The sequence below is a fragment of the Armigeres subalbatus genome, chromosome 1 (assembly GCF_024139115.2).
Source record: "Armigeres subalbatus isolate Guangzhou_Male chromosome 1, GZ_Asu_2, whole genome shotgun sequence".
Taxonomy (NCBI): domain Eukaryota; kingdom Metazoa; phylum Arthropoda; class Insecta; order Diptera; family Culicidae; genus Armigeres; species Armigeres subalbatus.
Window position 1 is genome coordinate 272919645 of NC_085139.1, and position 16876 is coordinate 272936520.

The window sequence follows — 16876 nt, forward strand, 5'->3', positions numbered from 1 at the left end:
CCTTGAGAAACTTCCGGAGGGATACCTTTGGGAACTTCCGGGGGATGCCTTGAGGAATTTCCGGAGAAACTCCTTAAGGAAATTCTGAAAGAGCTTTCGAGGAAATATTTTAAAGAACTTCCGGAGGAATACCTTGAGAAACTTCCGGAGGAGTTCCTTGAGAAACTTCAGGAGGAATTCCTTGAGGAACTTCCGGAAGAATTCCTTGAGGAACTTCCGAAGGGATACCTTTGGGAACTTCCGGAGGGATACCTTGAGGAATTTCCGGAGAAACTCCTGAAGGAAATTCTGAAAGAGCTTTTGAGGAAATATTTTAAAGAACTTCTGGAGGAATTGCTTTGAGGAACTTCCGGAGGAACTTCATTGAGGAACTTCCGGAGGAGTTTCTTTGAGGAACTTCCGGAGGAATTTCTTTGAGGAACTTCCGGAGGAATTCCTTGAGGAACTTCCGGAGGAATTCCTTGAGGAACTTCCGGAGGAATTCCTTGAGGAACTTCCGGAAGAATTCCTTGAGGATCTTCCGGAGGAATTCCTTGAGGAACTTCCGGAGGAATTTCTTGAGGAACTTCCGGATGAATTTCTTGAGGAACTTCCGGAGGAACTTCCGAAAGAATTCCTTGGGAAAAGTGCTTTCGGGAAAATATTTAAAAGAACTTCCGCAGGAATTCCTGGAGGAACTTTTGGGGGATTGTTTTTAAAGAACTTTCGGAGAAATTCCGGAAGGAACTTCAGGAGGTATTCCTTGAATAGCTTCAGGAGGAATTCCTGGAGGAACTTCCGAAGAAATTCATGGAGGAACTTCCGAAGGAATTCCTGGAAGACTTTTCGGAGGATTTCCCTGAAGATTTTCTTGAAGGAACTGAATGGGCCTTCGGAGGATTTTTTAAGGAACTTCCGGAGCAATTCCTGAAGGATCATCCGGAGGAGTTCCTGAAGGAACATGCGGAGGAACTCCTAAAGGAACTTCTTGAGGACTCAAAACTTGAGGAACTCAAGGACGAATTCCTGAAGAAATTTAAGGAGGAATTTCTTTCTTTCTCGGGAGAATTCTTTGAAGAAAGTCCGAAAGAATTCCTGGAGGAGTTCTTGGAGGAATTGCTTGAGAAATTCCCGTAAGAATTTCGGGAGGAATTTCTGGATGTACTTCCAGAGTAATTTCTGAAGAAATTTCAGGAGGAATTCCTAAAGGGATTTCCGAGGGAATTTCTACATAAATTTATAATATCCAGTTTTCCGCGAGCGGTAATGGCCGCCAGCTTGCTTGCGGTTCAGTCTCTGATTTGACGTGTCTATAGGTCAACTGCACCCACCGCTCCGAGCATTCTGACCAATGTTAAATATAAGAAGGTGCTGATTCAGTGAATTCAAGCCTTCTTATATACCACATTGATCAAAATGCTCGTATGGTGGGTGCAGTTGACCTCCAGAAACGTCAAATCAGAGACTAACCCGCAGGCAAGCTGGCGGCCATTACCGCTCGCGGAAAACTGGATAAAGGAATTTTCTGGAGGAGTTTTTGTAGGAATTTCCGGGGAAATTCCTGGATGAATGTTCACACGAATTCCTAAAAAAAATCGTGGAGTAAATCCTATACTACAAATTTTAGGAGGAACTCATAGAAGAAAAATTCCTCCAGGAATTCTTCCAAAAAATCCTCCAGGGATACCTGCGGAAGTTCCTCAAGAAATGTCTGCAGAACTTCCATTGAAAGTTCCTCCAGGAATTCGTCCAAGAGTTTCTCCAGCAATTCCTCTGGAAGTCACAACTCACACTAGAAATTCCATCGTAGGTTTCTTCAGGAATTTCATCGTACAATCTCCAGGAATTTCATGGGTAGATCCTCCAGGAGTTCCATCAGGAGTGCCTCCAGGAATTCGTCCGGGAAATTTCCTAAAGGAATTCTTCCGGTAGTTCTCCAAGGAATTCCTCCGGAAGTTCAACCACCGAAATTCCTCCGGTAGCTCTTCCAAGAATTCTTTTTGAAGATCTTTTAGGAATTCTTTCGGAAGTTTCTCCCGAAATTCCTCGAGGGATTTCTCCGGAAGTTCCACCAATTTTTTTCTAGAAGTTCCTTCAGGAATTTTTCCATGCATTTCTCTGAACGTTCATCCAGAAACTTATTTGAAAGATTCTTCAGGCATTTTTCCGGAAGGTCCTACAGAATCTCCCCGGAGGTTCATGCAGGAATTTCGTCGGAAGTTCTTCCGGGAATTCCTCCAGAAGTTACTCTAGGAATTCCTGAGAAAATCGCTAAAGTATTACTTTAGAAATTCGCTCAGAAATTTCTAAAAAATTTAATGTTTAATCATTTATGCTGCTTTACAAATTCGTTGCAGCATTCAAAATTTCAATTCATCTATGCAGCATTCAAAAGTTCATAAAAAAATCATTCAAAAAATTCAAACGCATCATTCAAATTCACTCAAAATGACTCTGAAAACGTCCTTATTGTTGTGTATCTGTAAAGTTGCAATCAGGTAGTAAAATTTTATGATAAATGAAAAACATGTTTTATTTACGTAAGATGTACAAAATTTCGTCGCCAGGAATAGCCATTTGAACCATTTCAACCGACATGGAAAAGTTGAAACAGAATCGTAATGAATCGTTTCGTGTCGATTCGCGAGGTCCGAGCGTCGAATTGAAAGTAGTCAAAAATGTGCATTCGAACGAAAACGGGAATAGGGCAAACACTCGAACGAATGATGTTCGAAAAATCGAATGGTTAGAATTGGTTCGAACGAAAACGAGAATGCGAACTGTTGATACGTTCTAACGTATCCGATACGAACGTAAACAAGAATGAGAGTGATACACCCTCATTCTTGTTTACGTTCGAAGCGGATACGTGAGAACGTATCACTAATTCGCATTCCCGTTTTCGTTCGAACCAATTCGAACCATTCGATTTTTCGAACATCACTCTTTCGAATGTTTGTCCCATTCCCGTTTTCGTTCGAATGCGTTTTTTGATACCTTTTCAATTCGTCACTCTGACCTTGCGAATTGAAATGAGTTTATTGCAAACCAGAAGAGTTTGCCGTGGAAATTCATAGTAAAACATCCCGTGTAAACTCGGGAACATTTTCCGAACAAATTCTGAATAATTTTCCAATGGAATCTCAGGAGGATTTTGCATGGAATTTCAGAACTCTTGTCCGAGAAAGTTTGAATAAAATTTCCTGTGGAAATGCAGAAGAGTTTTCCTTGGGGATTCAGAAGAATTTCCAATGGAAATTGGGAAGAAAAGGAAGTAGAAGTGCAGAAGTTAACCGAGGGCATTTAGAAGAATTCTCCGTAGATATTAGAAAGAATTTCCTTTGGAATTTCAGAAAAAAAATCGCTTTAAAATTAAGGAGCTTTTTTCCCAGAATATCAGATCAATGTCCTGAGGGAATGCAGTGGAGTTTGCAAATTTAGACGAATTTCCCGTGGATTTTCCGCGTCATCATGATTAAAAAAGCAAACAAAAATTCAGTGGGCTTTCTGAAGTTTTTCTTAGGAACATAAAAAAAAATCGTGGAAATTTGAAGGAATTCCTGGTGAAACTTACAAAGAAATTCCTGGAGGATCTTTCGAAGGAATTCCTGGAGAAACTTCCGAAATAATTCAGTTCGCCAAGTCGTTTTGCACCTGGTCTGCCCACCTTGCTTGCTGTGCTCCACGCCGTATCATACCTGCCGGATTGGAAGTGAATGCCATCTTTGCAAGGTTGCTGTCCGGCATTCTTGCAACATGTCCTGCCCATCGTTCCCTTCCGGCTTTAGTAACATTCTTGATACTTGTCTTATTAGTGTCTTGTACATAACACATTTGGTGCGGTGGCGAATCTTTTTTGATCGCAGTTTCTTCTGGAGCCCGTAGTAGGCCCGAGTTCCACAGATGATGCGGCTTCGTATTTTACGACTAACATTGTTATCAGCCGTTAGCAAGGATCCAAGCTCGGATCCAAGGTAGACGAATTCCTCGACCACCTCGAAAGTATCCCCGTCTATCGTAACACTGCTTCCCAGGCGGGCCCTGTCGCGCTCGGTTCCGCCCTCAAGCATGTACTTTGTCTTCGATGCATTCACCACCAATCCTACTTTTGTTGCTTCACGTTTCAGGCTGGTGAACAGTTCTGCCACCTTTGCAAATATTCGGCCGACAATGTTCATGTCATCCGCGAAACATATAAATTGACTAGATCTGTTGAAAATTGTACTCCGGCTGTTACAACCGGCTCTCCGCATGACACCTAGCGCATTGTTAAACAACAGGCACGAAAGTCCATCACCTTGTCTTAGTCCTCGGCTCGATTCGAACGAACTGGAGTGTTCGCCCAAAATCTTCACACAGTTTTGCACACCATCCACCGTTGCTTCGATCAGTCTGGTAAGCTTCCCAGGGAAGCTGTTCTCTAGCTGCTGCTAGTACACATTGCGCATAATATTGCATTCGATGTTGCTTGCAATATCGTTGCTTACACATGCGCCACGTACCAAAATACTTGAGCAGATTCAACAGCCGATGTCCTATTGCTAGAGGACATGCGGAGGAATTCTTGGAAAAACTTCCGGAAGGATTTCTAGAGGAACTTCCGGAAGAATTCCTAGAGGAGTTTGTGGAGAAATTGCTAGAGAAACTCCTGGAGGGACTCCTATTAGAACTCCTGGAGGAATTCCGCAGGATTTCCTGGAAAAACTTCCGGTATAATTTATGGAAAAATGACGGAGGAATTCCTAGAGGAGTTGGCGGTGGAATTTCTAGAGGAGTTGGCGGAGCAATTCCTAGAGAATCTTCCGGAGGAATTCATAGAGCAACTGCCGGAATAATTGCTAGAAAAACTCCCGGAGGCACTCCTTTTAGAACTCCCGAAGGAATTCCTAGAGGAACTTCCACTTGAATTCCTGGAGGTATTTCCGGAGGAATTCAAGAAGGAAAGTTTTGGAGGAATTCCTGGAAGAACTTCCGGAGGAATGCCTGTAGGAACTTCCGGAGAAATTTACAGGGAGACTCCTAGAGGAACTTCCGGAGGGATAGAGGAGTTTGCGGAGGAATTTCTAGAGCAGCTTCCAGAGGAATTCATAGAGCAATTTCTGGACGAATGCATAGAGCTAGAACAAATAGCTAGACAGACTTCATGAAAGTTAAGAGAACCACCCATTTTTCTGCGTGATGAACTTAAACTATTTTAAAAATCACGATAACAAAGATAAAAAAAAAAACATCCATCGTACACACCGCGAAAATCGGACGACTGCGGTGGGCTGGGCACGTAGCCGTAGTGTCATGCAGAAATCCGGTGAAACTGATTCTCGATAACGATCCGAGGGGAACAAGAAGGCAAGGTGCGCATCAAGCAGAGTGGATCGATCATGTGAAAGACGTATGGGCAGAGTGGGATGGAGAAGACTTTCATGTACTGCACATGCCACTCCACACATGCCATTAAGGCTTTTACCTCAAAAGCCATGCGGTTGGTATCCCAAGAAAATCTATAATAATTTCGGAACTATGTGAAATCTGGTAGTCACCCACAATATATCGAAACTAGAATACAATTTGGGCCTTGTTCAGACTACTTTTCGGAAGAAAATGCCCGTTTGGTGAATTGTGTAGTCAATTTAATAGCGTGAATCACGTCTGATAATTCCAATTGATGCGGAAAACCTTGCTCAATTCTTATTTATGATTAAGTAGACGCATTTCAATCATGTTATAAAGTTGTTTGGGTTTCATTTATGTATATTTTTTATTAACACCTATTCAGCATTTTTTTGTGATCTCTTCGGAAAACGTTGAGGCAAATAAAAAAAATCCAACGATGCATGGTAGCGAATCCTTCAGCACACCGCGATCAGCTCCAGTTTGTTTCCAATTCTTTAGGCAGCAATTTCAGGAAATGGTACGATGTTGTGACCGGATAACTCATTCGTGATATTCGTGGTAGATCCTTGGAAAAATACCCTCTTTGGGTCGAACGTTCGAACAAAACGAAAATGTTAACCTTGATGTCCTCTATTGCTGATTTGATATTTTTTGATTCCTAATCGTCCTTCAGTTTTTCAACCAGCTCAGAACTACCATTCATCCATACGGGAGAACTTCCTCTCATGTGGTCTTGTCCAGCTTGTTCAGCGATAATCAGATCATTTTCTACCACCCCGCAATCCTCAGACATTCCATCCAGCACTTTTCAGATGATTCATCTTGGCATCAAACTCTCAAATGTCCAACTCCTGCCGAATCTCTTTAACACACTGTGCATTGAGCAGCATCGGATCGTCGAAATTGACGATGAGCCGGGGAAAATCGTATAGCACAAGAATATCGTCGCCTTGATCCTTCGGGATTAATTTTCTTCCATCGCCAGGCTGTTCGGTCAGCACCTCCTGCAGTTCGGAAAATCGCAGTATCTATCGTTTCGGCCCCGTGCTCCGGCATTTAACTTATCAAAAATGCCCAATTGGTAGTCACACTTCCGGACCGTAGTCGCAAACAACGTTATTTTAGACGGATTTCTGGGATTTATAAAAATAATTTTGCACCACTTGCTGCACTTCGGAAAAATTTTCACAACAATAACATGCCAAACAACTTTTTGACAGTTTAGAATTGTTTCGAATTATCATCGACATAGGGCAACACTTTTTCGCATACGTATCGCATTCGTTCAGCATTCGAACGAAAACGGGAATACGTTTTTCGAACTCATTCGAATCGATACGTTCGTTCGAATGCCAGATACGGACGTAAACAAGAATGAGGGTGATAGTCTTCTGTAATTTTGTGCTTTTATATCCTACATATAAATCAGACCCATATCTCATTTTGCAATCTAATCACGATTGATTTACTTCTAATCATCGTCTACTCGAGTATTTTAAAATAGGGATTGGAATCATTTTTGCTTAAAATTTGGTTGGAACGAGAGCTTTGGCCAATACATGAAAACGGTAACTGCTTGCACACTGTTACAGAACCATTCTAATGCTGTAATAGTGCAAAAATCACCGTACGGTACTGATTAAATTCTTTGCAACGCGAACTCTTCCACACATAATTTTATCTTTACCACATAATTTTAATTTTCACGGAAAGAGCTATCCGAAAAACCTTTCCCGGAAACTCGAACTTTTCAAAAGATTTCCCTTCTTCAATCAATAAATCTTAAGAAAATTATGTTGAGCTTTTTAGTGGAATGTCTTCACTTGTCATAAGACTCGACTTGACTCGACTTGTACGAGACACTGAAGACGATCTTACTGTTGAGGTCGAAATACGTATCTGTCAAGGTACAATTAAGTGGTGGAATTAAATGGGATTGAACAAACTCGTCTTATGACAAGTGATCAATAAATCGTTGGAACTAACTACAATTATTCTTTAGCGCTATATAACCACACGTAGTAGCCTGGTTTTTACGCCATGTTATGGGAACAAACATTTCACAAAACGATTGTTTGATCGCATAAACTGTCGTATGCATATTTTGACCACTTCAATCAAAGGAATAATAATAAATCCCCCGCGGCCTTTAAATAACTACTAATATTGTTCATTTAGACAGATTAGTTCATGTATTTTGTTGATTGATAGGGTATCTGTTCCTATATCAATAACAATAAGGCAATGCGCATGTGAAATGCATTGATTTCTCACCCAATAATCAAGAAACATGAGAATAATTATGCTCGGCTCATGTAATTTTTAATTGAAAACAATTTGGTAACTTCAAAAATGAAATTTTCATCACATTATAGAAGTATTTAGCTAAAAAACATCATCTCCGCCATGCACCTATTTCAATAACATTCAAAAACAGTTAATCCTATGCCTGTACCTATATCAATAATACTGTTTCCAACATAAAATACGCACACTATTACTTGTGTGTATACGTAACGATATGATTGCAGTGATGCCGAATTCTTCAATGTTTTGTATTTGAGTTGAAATATAGTTACAAAATTGCTGTTTTTGTTGCAGTTTTCCATCTTATCAGTTCAATTTTGCGTTTGTCATAAATTATCTTTTCGATATAATTTATTTTACAAACATAAGAGTTGAATTTCACAGTGAAAGTTCATTCAAGCGCTTTGGAATATAAAACTAGGTCGGCAACCCTTGAGCGTACTGCTAGCCATGTAAACAGTTTGGAATACGGACAAGGGTAATTTAGACGTTGTTCGAAATAAACCTATATCAAACTATAGGAAATCGCGTTGGTTTTTCAAATATAATTATATTTATAGTGAAAATGTGATGTGCTTTATGTGTTGTGAAGTAAATTTTCAAAGGATACATTTGTGTTAGCTTGAAATCGATCAGGTGGAGGACGATTTGCGAACCCTCCGCAGACTGCGTGGTTGGCGACGTGCAGCCATGGACCAAGCCGAATGGAGAAGACTTTCATGCACAGCACAGGCCACTCCGACCTTAGGCTGGTAATAAATAAATAGTAGTGGATTCAAACCATGGACGTCAGGGTCGGGAGGGCGGTATGTAGAACACACTACGCTTAAATACTTCGTTAGGTAGCTGCATATATGAAACACACATACGGCACTAAATATGAATTTCAATAGTCCAGTTCGCTGAGTGTTTGGAATTCAAAAGTAACACATGATATATAACAGGATTTTACGGAACGAGAATTATTCGTTCTATACTCTTTTTAATCAGTTCCAGTTCGATAAAACGAATCACACCGTTGGGTATTTGCGAGTTTTACACGGTGAACCTTGTCAAAAGACTTTAGACTCGAATAATTATTACGAAATTCTCGTAAAAATTATGTGAGATACTCGACTGAAATCGCTCTGCTAGTGATAATTTCGCAAAACAAGTGTTAATCATCCACATGAATTCAAAATAAACTTCTATTGATTAACTTGTTTTCATAGAAATGAAGGATAAACCTAAAATCATGACGGGTCATCTGCTCAATCGAGGTAGTGTCCCACTCGGGGTAATAACATTCGGGATCGGAAGTGTCAATGGCGTTGTCATTATGGGTAATGGAATTATGGCTAGTATTATAGAGACCAACACATACGGTAAAAGGTAGAACGCATTATTCGTGAGAGGTTTCCTGCAAACCTAGGGTCACAGCCGTTAGAGGCGTGTATATGGACGTAGAAGAGGCAATCCCGCCGTCGATTATGACGGTTTAAGGGACACATGTTTTTGATGTCAAGCTACCGGTCATCGTAAATGGTCTTGTCCGACCAGGAAAAAGGGAAAAGAATGAAACCACAATTGTTGATACGTCGGAAAAAATAGTACACGCTGAAGAAGCGGATCCTGTTGAAAATTAAATTGTAGAACTACAAGAAGGAATTGTCGAAGATCATACTGATGATTCGTCGGCGAAAAAGCTCTCGACTGAAAAATAAATGATATTTTTGTAACTATAGCATTCGGCTCCGTAAAGTTTTTAGAAAACGTCCTGAGTCTTAATAAACAAACCAATAACGTGTTCGGGATTTGCGTCAAAACGATACATAAACACTTCTTTAGTTATGGTAAAGCTGGAAGTGACCAGGGGTAGTGGAGAGAAGTTAAAATCAAAAACTAAGCCTACTTTGTTTTGCTTTCAGCAATCTGGATGTAGATTTCAAAGAAACACGACTATCATAACAATGCTTTTCTACTATGATATCTGATTTTATACACACTGACCCAAATATCGATCTGTCGAATCTGATAGCAGGCCGACATAAACCAACAACACTGATGGGTGGCGAAATAATTATACATGGGTGTGCTATCAGAATCGATAAATGGACGCTTGGATCTTTGTTTACAAGTTCAAAAAAGTCGTTTTGAAAATTTGTCCCTGAAAATACAACCATTGCTCGTGCTGTGCTTTGAATGTGGAGTACCACCATTGGTACTAGTCCAACCTTGCACTCAAAGCACCTTCAATTCATAAGCAGACACTCAGACGTACGACTGCTTTGCGCTATTATGACACGATACATTTAGTACAGTAAAGAAAGGATAGCGCACATTCAAATTTATAAATTTCCTACGCATAATAAGCGCCAATATAATACCGTCCATTGGCTACCTTCATTAACATAGTCATTATGTTGTCAAATCAATATTTCTTGCAGCAAGATTGTTTGTTGAAAAATTGTACACTGGTCTACCACAATAGGGGTCCCCAACTGCATGAAACTATGATTCTTTCTATTGCAAAATTGACTCCGAGCATGACCCAAAAGATCAGTCTGGTTTTCGAATTTCAACTCACCCCCACGTGCTGCCCATCGACGAACACCTGCGGCACCTGGATGGCCTCGCTCTGCATCCGGTCCTTGATCTCCTGCTGGTAGTCGCTGCTCATGAACACATCCCGCTCCTCAAACTTGACCAGCAGTGTCCTCAGGATCTGTTTGACGTTGGCGCATTTCGTGTACGTTTCCCTCACGATGCCCATGCTGGTTGTGTACACCACCACCTTGCCGGCGTCCTTTTCTTTGTAGTTCTGAAAATGGCGGAAAAGAAAGGTTCCGATTAATGAGGTCAGTTGATCGAGGATTACAATTTCTGGAAATTACGAGACAGCATAACGGTGCGGGTAACCCAGATTCAACGGCGGCCTGACGCTGGAGACGTGGAACGCATTTTTCATATTTCGACGGTTGTAATTGTTCGTTTATGCATGCTAATGTCTGATTATGGAACTGTGCGCGGCGCTACCGCTGGCAAAAAATGCCGTAAGGAAAGTGACGAAATGTTTATTCACAGCTGCTTGCGGATTAAAATATGTGTGAACAAGCGTGGCTGAGTTATTGTTTGTAATTGGTGGAAGCCGGCTGCCGACTTATATGATGCGGGGTTGAGGCTCAAGCCGGTCGGTCGTGGCTAAGCCCAGAGGTCATGTAAGCCGCAGCTCCACTTCAAGATTGCTTAATTTATTGGGGCTGTTTATGCGGAGTTTGTTTTCTTCGGGCGTGATGATAATGACAATTAAGCCTTTGTAGGCGCAATAGGTGCTTTGCATTTTTGCGTAATTTGTTATGTTTTACGTGAGAGTGGAACTGGGAAGCTGCTATAATTGGAAATTTCTAGGCGCGAAGGGTTCTTAAGATGATTTGTTAGCGAATACACCGGTATTGAAGATGCGTTCAATAGATCCCAAAGCATAAGATCTCTAACTGGTTACACGACCAACATCTAATTTGCCGTTTTTTAGTTAGAGTTGTGAATCGTGGCGTTATACTGATGGAGACTCTTGTTGATGAAGCTTATATCTAGCATTTCGATGAAATCTATCAACTTCATCCTTATTAATACCCATACCACTGATAGAGGGGAGAATTTGAACAGTACAAGTACAAGTAACATAAAACAATTAACTAATTAGTTCTATCTCTGAGCTCAACAGAACAGAATGAGTTCAAATGGACTGCAGCCAGTGATGTCCATGTCGGTAGACTCACAAGAATTTATCATGAAGCAAAAAAGCACACTAAGCTATATAACTTCCACATAACAAACCAACGAAAGGGTCGATTTCAGCAACTTTATTTCTGTTAGACTCATCATTTTGAAGGAATGTATGACAAAAGGTCGATAGGTAAAAGGTCGAAAGGTAAAAGTTCAAGAGACAAAAGGTCGAAATGACAAATGGTCGAAAGGACAAAAGACAAAAAGTCGAAGGGGACTGTAGATCAAAGGACATAACGTCGAAAGGGACAAAAGGTCGAAAGGGAGAAAAGGTCGAAAAAGCCAAAAGGTCTAAAACGACAAAAGGTTGAAAGAGACAAAAGATCGATCGAGAACAAGTTGAAAATAAGTTGTTGGCTGTATTCCAAAGGTATTTGTAAAATGCATTTAACTTCTAGCAGAAACAATAAACTCATGTCATCGATCAAAGTTGAAGAATGAGCAATTTTCAAATAAAAAGTAATTACTATGAAACAATATTACAGTCAAACCTCGATGAGTCTATGTTCCATGACTTGATATCGACTCATGGATTCAAATCAGAGCTTGAAATATTCAATTTTTGACATTATCTATGTGTTTCCCTTATTTTCCAATACCTAAATCATCAAATAAAATATTTGGCACGATAATATTTTAGTGAAAATAATTTCTTAACTAACAATTAGTATAATTGATAATAATGAAGAGTAATGGCTGTTGAGACATATTTTCCCAAATTGACTGTAATTTGGGTTTCGATGCATCAATTTTCACTCTGTTCTCATCTATTCAAAAATGAAAATTAAAAGTCAATATAGCTGATTGTAGAAGTGCCCTTTGCAAAATTTGATTTAAAATTGTAAAAAAACTGAATTTTGACCAGGTAAAATCTGTAACAAAAAAGCGTTGTGACGTCATGAAAAATTGACTGTTTTAAGTTTTCTGAGAAATACATAGGGTATCTGTTCCCATATTAATAACAGCCCGTATATTAATCCCAACCGTCGATAAACCAAATAAAAAATCAATTTATTTACAATTTCTCACATCGTATGTACACAATAATGGATGGAACACATTCTTGAATGTTTGGAATATTATTCAAGATTTTGTTTGAGTAATGTTTTAATTCACAAAAATCTAATTATTAAAAGATAAAATTAGAAAGCACTTTTATTTGCATTTTCCTACCTTTGAACTGATGGTTTGATGCACTGCTCGATTGATTGCTACTAGCAGATTTATCTGCTTTCACGCCGTTGTTTTCCACTCAATTTTGGGCTAAAACAATTGTATCCCTTCAAAATTCACTTCACAGCACATAAAGCACATCACATTTTCACTATGAATATAATTAAATTTAAAAAACCAACGCGATTTCCTATAGTTTGATATAGGTTTCTTTCGATCAACGTCTCAATTATCCTTGCCCGTATTCCAAACTGTTTACATGGCTGGCAGTATCTGCAAGGGTTGCCGACCAACATTTTTATTTAAAAAATGCTTGAATGAACTTTCATTGTGAAATTCAACTCTTATGTTTGTAAAATAAATTATATCGAAAAGATAAATTATGACAAACACAAAATTGAACTGATAAGATGGAAAACTGCAACAAAAACAGCAATTTTGTAATTATATTTCAACTCAAATACAAAATATTGAAGAATTCGGCTTCACTGCAATCATATCGTTACGTATACACACATGTAATAGTGTGCGTATTTTATGTTGGAAACAGTATTATTGATATAGGTACAGGCATAGGATTAACTGTTTTTGAATGTTATTGAAATAGGTGCATGGCGGGGATGATGTTTTTTAGCTAAATACTTCTATAGACGAATCCAAGTAAAACTAAGAAGAAGACACACGACGGTGTTAACTTTGACAGATCCTACAGCACAGCATAGGAAGATCATTTTAAAATGCTTATAATAAATTCTAGACAAATAGTAATTAAAATCTGATTAATGTAGGGTACGGAAAAAGTTCTGAATTACATATTCGGAAGCTTATCTCAATTTTTTGAATATTTTCCAAAAATGTATCTATCATACAGTTCGGAACGTTTTCCGTATCATACTTCAATCAGATTTTAATTACATTTTGTCTAGAATTTATTATAAGCATTTTAAAATGATCTTCCTATGCTGTGCTGTAGGATCTGTCAAAGTTAACACCGTCGTGTGTCTTCTTCTTATTTTTACTTGGATTCGTCTATAATGAGATGAAAATTTCATTTTTGAAGTTACCAAATTGTTTTCAATTAAAAATCACATGAGCCGAGCATAATTATTCACATGTTTCTTGATTATTGGGTGAGAAATCAATGCATGTCATATGCGCATTGCCTTATTGTTATTGATATAGGAACAGATACCCTATAAGCCTTGAATTTAAAATTTCGTATGCTCTTTGCCATCGAAAAAAGCTTTGTTTTGGTGGTAATAGAAACAAAATAGGTGGTAAATAGCCCGAGTTTCACCTATGTAAAGTTTGCATTGTAACGTCACTTAAAAATATTCCTCATAAAGCCTACGGAGCTTGTAAGATATTCGAACAAATTGGCTCAATTTGTGTACAGCTACAGGTTGAACATATCAATATAAATACAGAAAGCAAGTTTTCAATCGATGTGACATAGGGTGAAGTAGTATTTCGGCGACATCACCCATTTCCGTCAGTATATGCAGGACAAGTGAAAAATCTGTTGAATTATTCTCTGTAAAGTAAATAAAGCGGGTACTAACAGGAATACACAACACAATACTCATTTTTATACATTAAATAAATAAAAAAGATATTTGCCCACAGTACAACCAGCTATATTGACTTTTAATTATATTTGACTTCAGGGAATTAAAAAATAATTAAGCTTTTTTAGTGAGATGTATTCACCTGTCATAAGACGAGTTAGTACTAAACAGTTTACGAGTTAAACAGATTACAACGTGGTGGAATTAAATGAAATAATAGTGAACTCGTCTGATGACATGTTTAGAGAATTGATTCCAAGCTCGATGAAATGCGTTTTCACCTGTTACACTCCGAAATTTGCTATCAAATGCCTTTGCATTACATGCAGAAGCAATAAAATCGTGAACGACTACTTCGGTCAATATAAACAAAAAATAATAAAACAAATCAATAAATAAACTGTCGTAATCCATCTGATTTAGGTCTATTTAATGATGAACTTATATTTATGAGAAAAAAAAACACTTCAAAAGGTCTGTTCTGAAATCTCAATGAGCTCATTCGGTTTCCCCGTGTTAAATGATTTATTCTAAAATATCGCGTACACGAACATACATGATCAGCTAGACCTCGGCTAATTTGTTCAGCCGAAAGAAATACTGCTTTCAGAGGTCCAAAGATTCCAGCTTAGTTAGGAACAGTACTATGCAACCATCAATGTGAGATTTCTCGGTGTAGAAGTTTGGGCGTTAGTAAGCAACGACAGTATCCAACGACAAAGACAACGACAGCAACGTTAGTAATCTGTATGCATAGCCTCCTAGAACTTAGGAATCTCAAACTGCATTGAGGGTGACTATGTGCTTTCATGCGTCTGATACCAAATGAAATGTGACCCACCTAGTGAAAAATTATAAAATTTCTTCAACGATGGTGTTGATAAACAGTGTACTTATCAGATAACTAATGTTAGATTTCTTGAAGTATATTGTATTTCACAAGGAATAGACAATCTATATATACATTTTTTCGGAAATAGTTCTGCTATTGAAGTTACCTTCAAACAGTGAGGCGTTTCGAACTTGGGTTTTCAAAGTATCAAAGCGATCGTTCGGAATATAAAGTCTAATTGTTCACACTTTCTTCTACTATCTTAATAACATTGATCATTAGATTTCAATATTATTTTTATAGAATTTTCAATTTCAGTTGGGTCGCAATTTTTTGGCACGGCAAATGCTGGGTAAAGCGTACCATTGGTACTTCGCGTACCTGAAGGAATAAAATAGACCCCATCTCGCGGTCCTTAGCCTCTTACCCAGCAACTCCTATCCCTACCTCCCCGCGGTGCTGGCCGGGATACGAGCAACCTTAGGGAAGATCGGGTAACCAACCCCGGTGGGAACTATGATCGTATGCTGACAGGGAAGGGGGGGTTTGCTCCTCTCCGGAGGTGCAAATCTTTTTGAGCGTCTGTTCTCCATGTCAGGATCGGCTCACAACAGCGTCTGTTCTCCATGTTAGGGGCGGCTGATCATCGTCCGAGTGCCAGCGAGGGACTCTAAGTGAAACTGTGCACCATGGTCCACCGGAAATAAGGAGGAATGGTTCTCCGGAAATTTAGGGGGTTTGGTGTCAGGCCCTGCAAGCCAGCCTTTAAAAAACAATAAGCAACGAACAATCAACAAGAGAGTACGGACCGGAACCATCGGCGAAGACCACTGCGACGAAAAGGGACTAGCGATTGGAAACTCGGATCGTGGAACTGCAAATCTCTCAACTTCATCGGGAGCACACGCATACTCGCCGATGTGCTCAAGGACCGTGGATTCGTCATTGGAGCGCTGCAGGAGGTTTGTTGGAAGGGATCAATGGTGCGAACGTTTTGAAGTAATCATACCATCTACCAGAGCTGCGGCAACACACACGAGCTGGGAACAGCTTTCATAGTGATGGGCGATATGCAAAGGCGCGTGATCGGGTGGTGGCCGATCAATGAAAGAATGTGCAGGTTGAGGATCAAAGGCCGGTTCAGCATAATCAACGTCCATAGCCCACACTCCGGAAGCACTGATGATGATAAGGACGCATTCTACGCGCAGCTGGAACGTGAGTACGACAGCTGCCCAAGCCACGACGTCAGCTTAGACCGACTATTGGAAAGTTCAGCGCTCACGAAAACGGCCTACGACTAATTGATTTCGCCGCCTCCAAGAATATGGCCATTCGCAGCACCTACTTCCAACACAGCCTCCCGTATCGGTACACCTGGAGATCACCATTGCAGACAGAATCACAAATCGACCACGTTCTGATTGATGGACGGCACTTCTCCGACATTATCGACGTCAGGACATATCGTGGCGCTAACATCGACTCTGACCACTATCTGGTGATGGTTAAACTGCGCCCAAAACTATCCGTCATCAACAATGTTCGGTACCGACGACCGCCGCGGTACGACCTAGAGCGACTGAAGCAACCTGATGTCGCCACTGCATACGCGCAGCATCTCGAGGCAGCGTTGCCGGAAGAGGGTGAGCTCGATGGGGCCCCTCTTGAGGACTGCTGGAATACAGTCAAAGCAGCCATTAACGACGCAGCGGAGAACAACGTCGGGTATATGGGTCGAAGTCGACGGAACGATTGGTTCGACGAAGAATGCAGACAGATTCTGGAGGACAAGGACGCAGCAGCAAGGTACCCGGCAGAACGTGGAACGTTATAGACGGAAGCGGAGACAGCAGACCCG

At 40.0% G+C, this 16876-nt stretch overlaps 1 protein-coding gene across 4 annotated transcripts in view; it reads right to left on the bottom strand.

The window, feature by feature from the left end:
• Window positions 1-16876, bottom strand: part of LOC134207616 (uncharacterized) — a 238131-nt gene that overhangs the window by 44734 nt on the left and 176521 nt on the right. For all 4 annotated transcript variants that reach the window (XM_062683337.1, XM_062683340.1, XM_062683336.1 and 1 more), the window contains exon 3: window positions 10244-10477. In XM_062683337.1, coding sequence (XP_062539321.1) covers window positions 10244-10477 — 234 coding nt within the window. The remainder of the gene's footprint in view (window positions 1-10243; window positions 10478-16876) is intronic.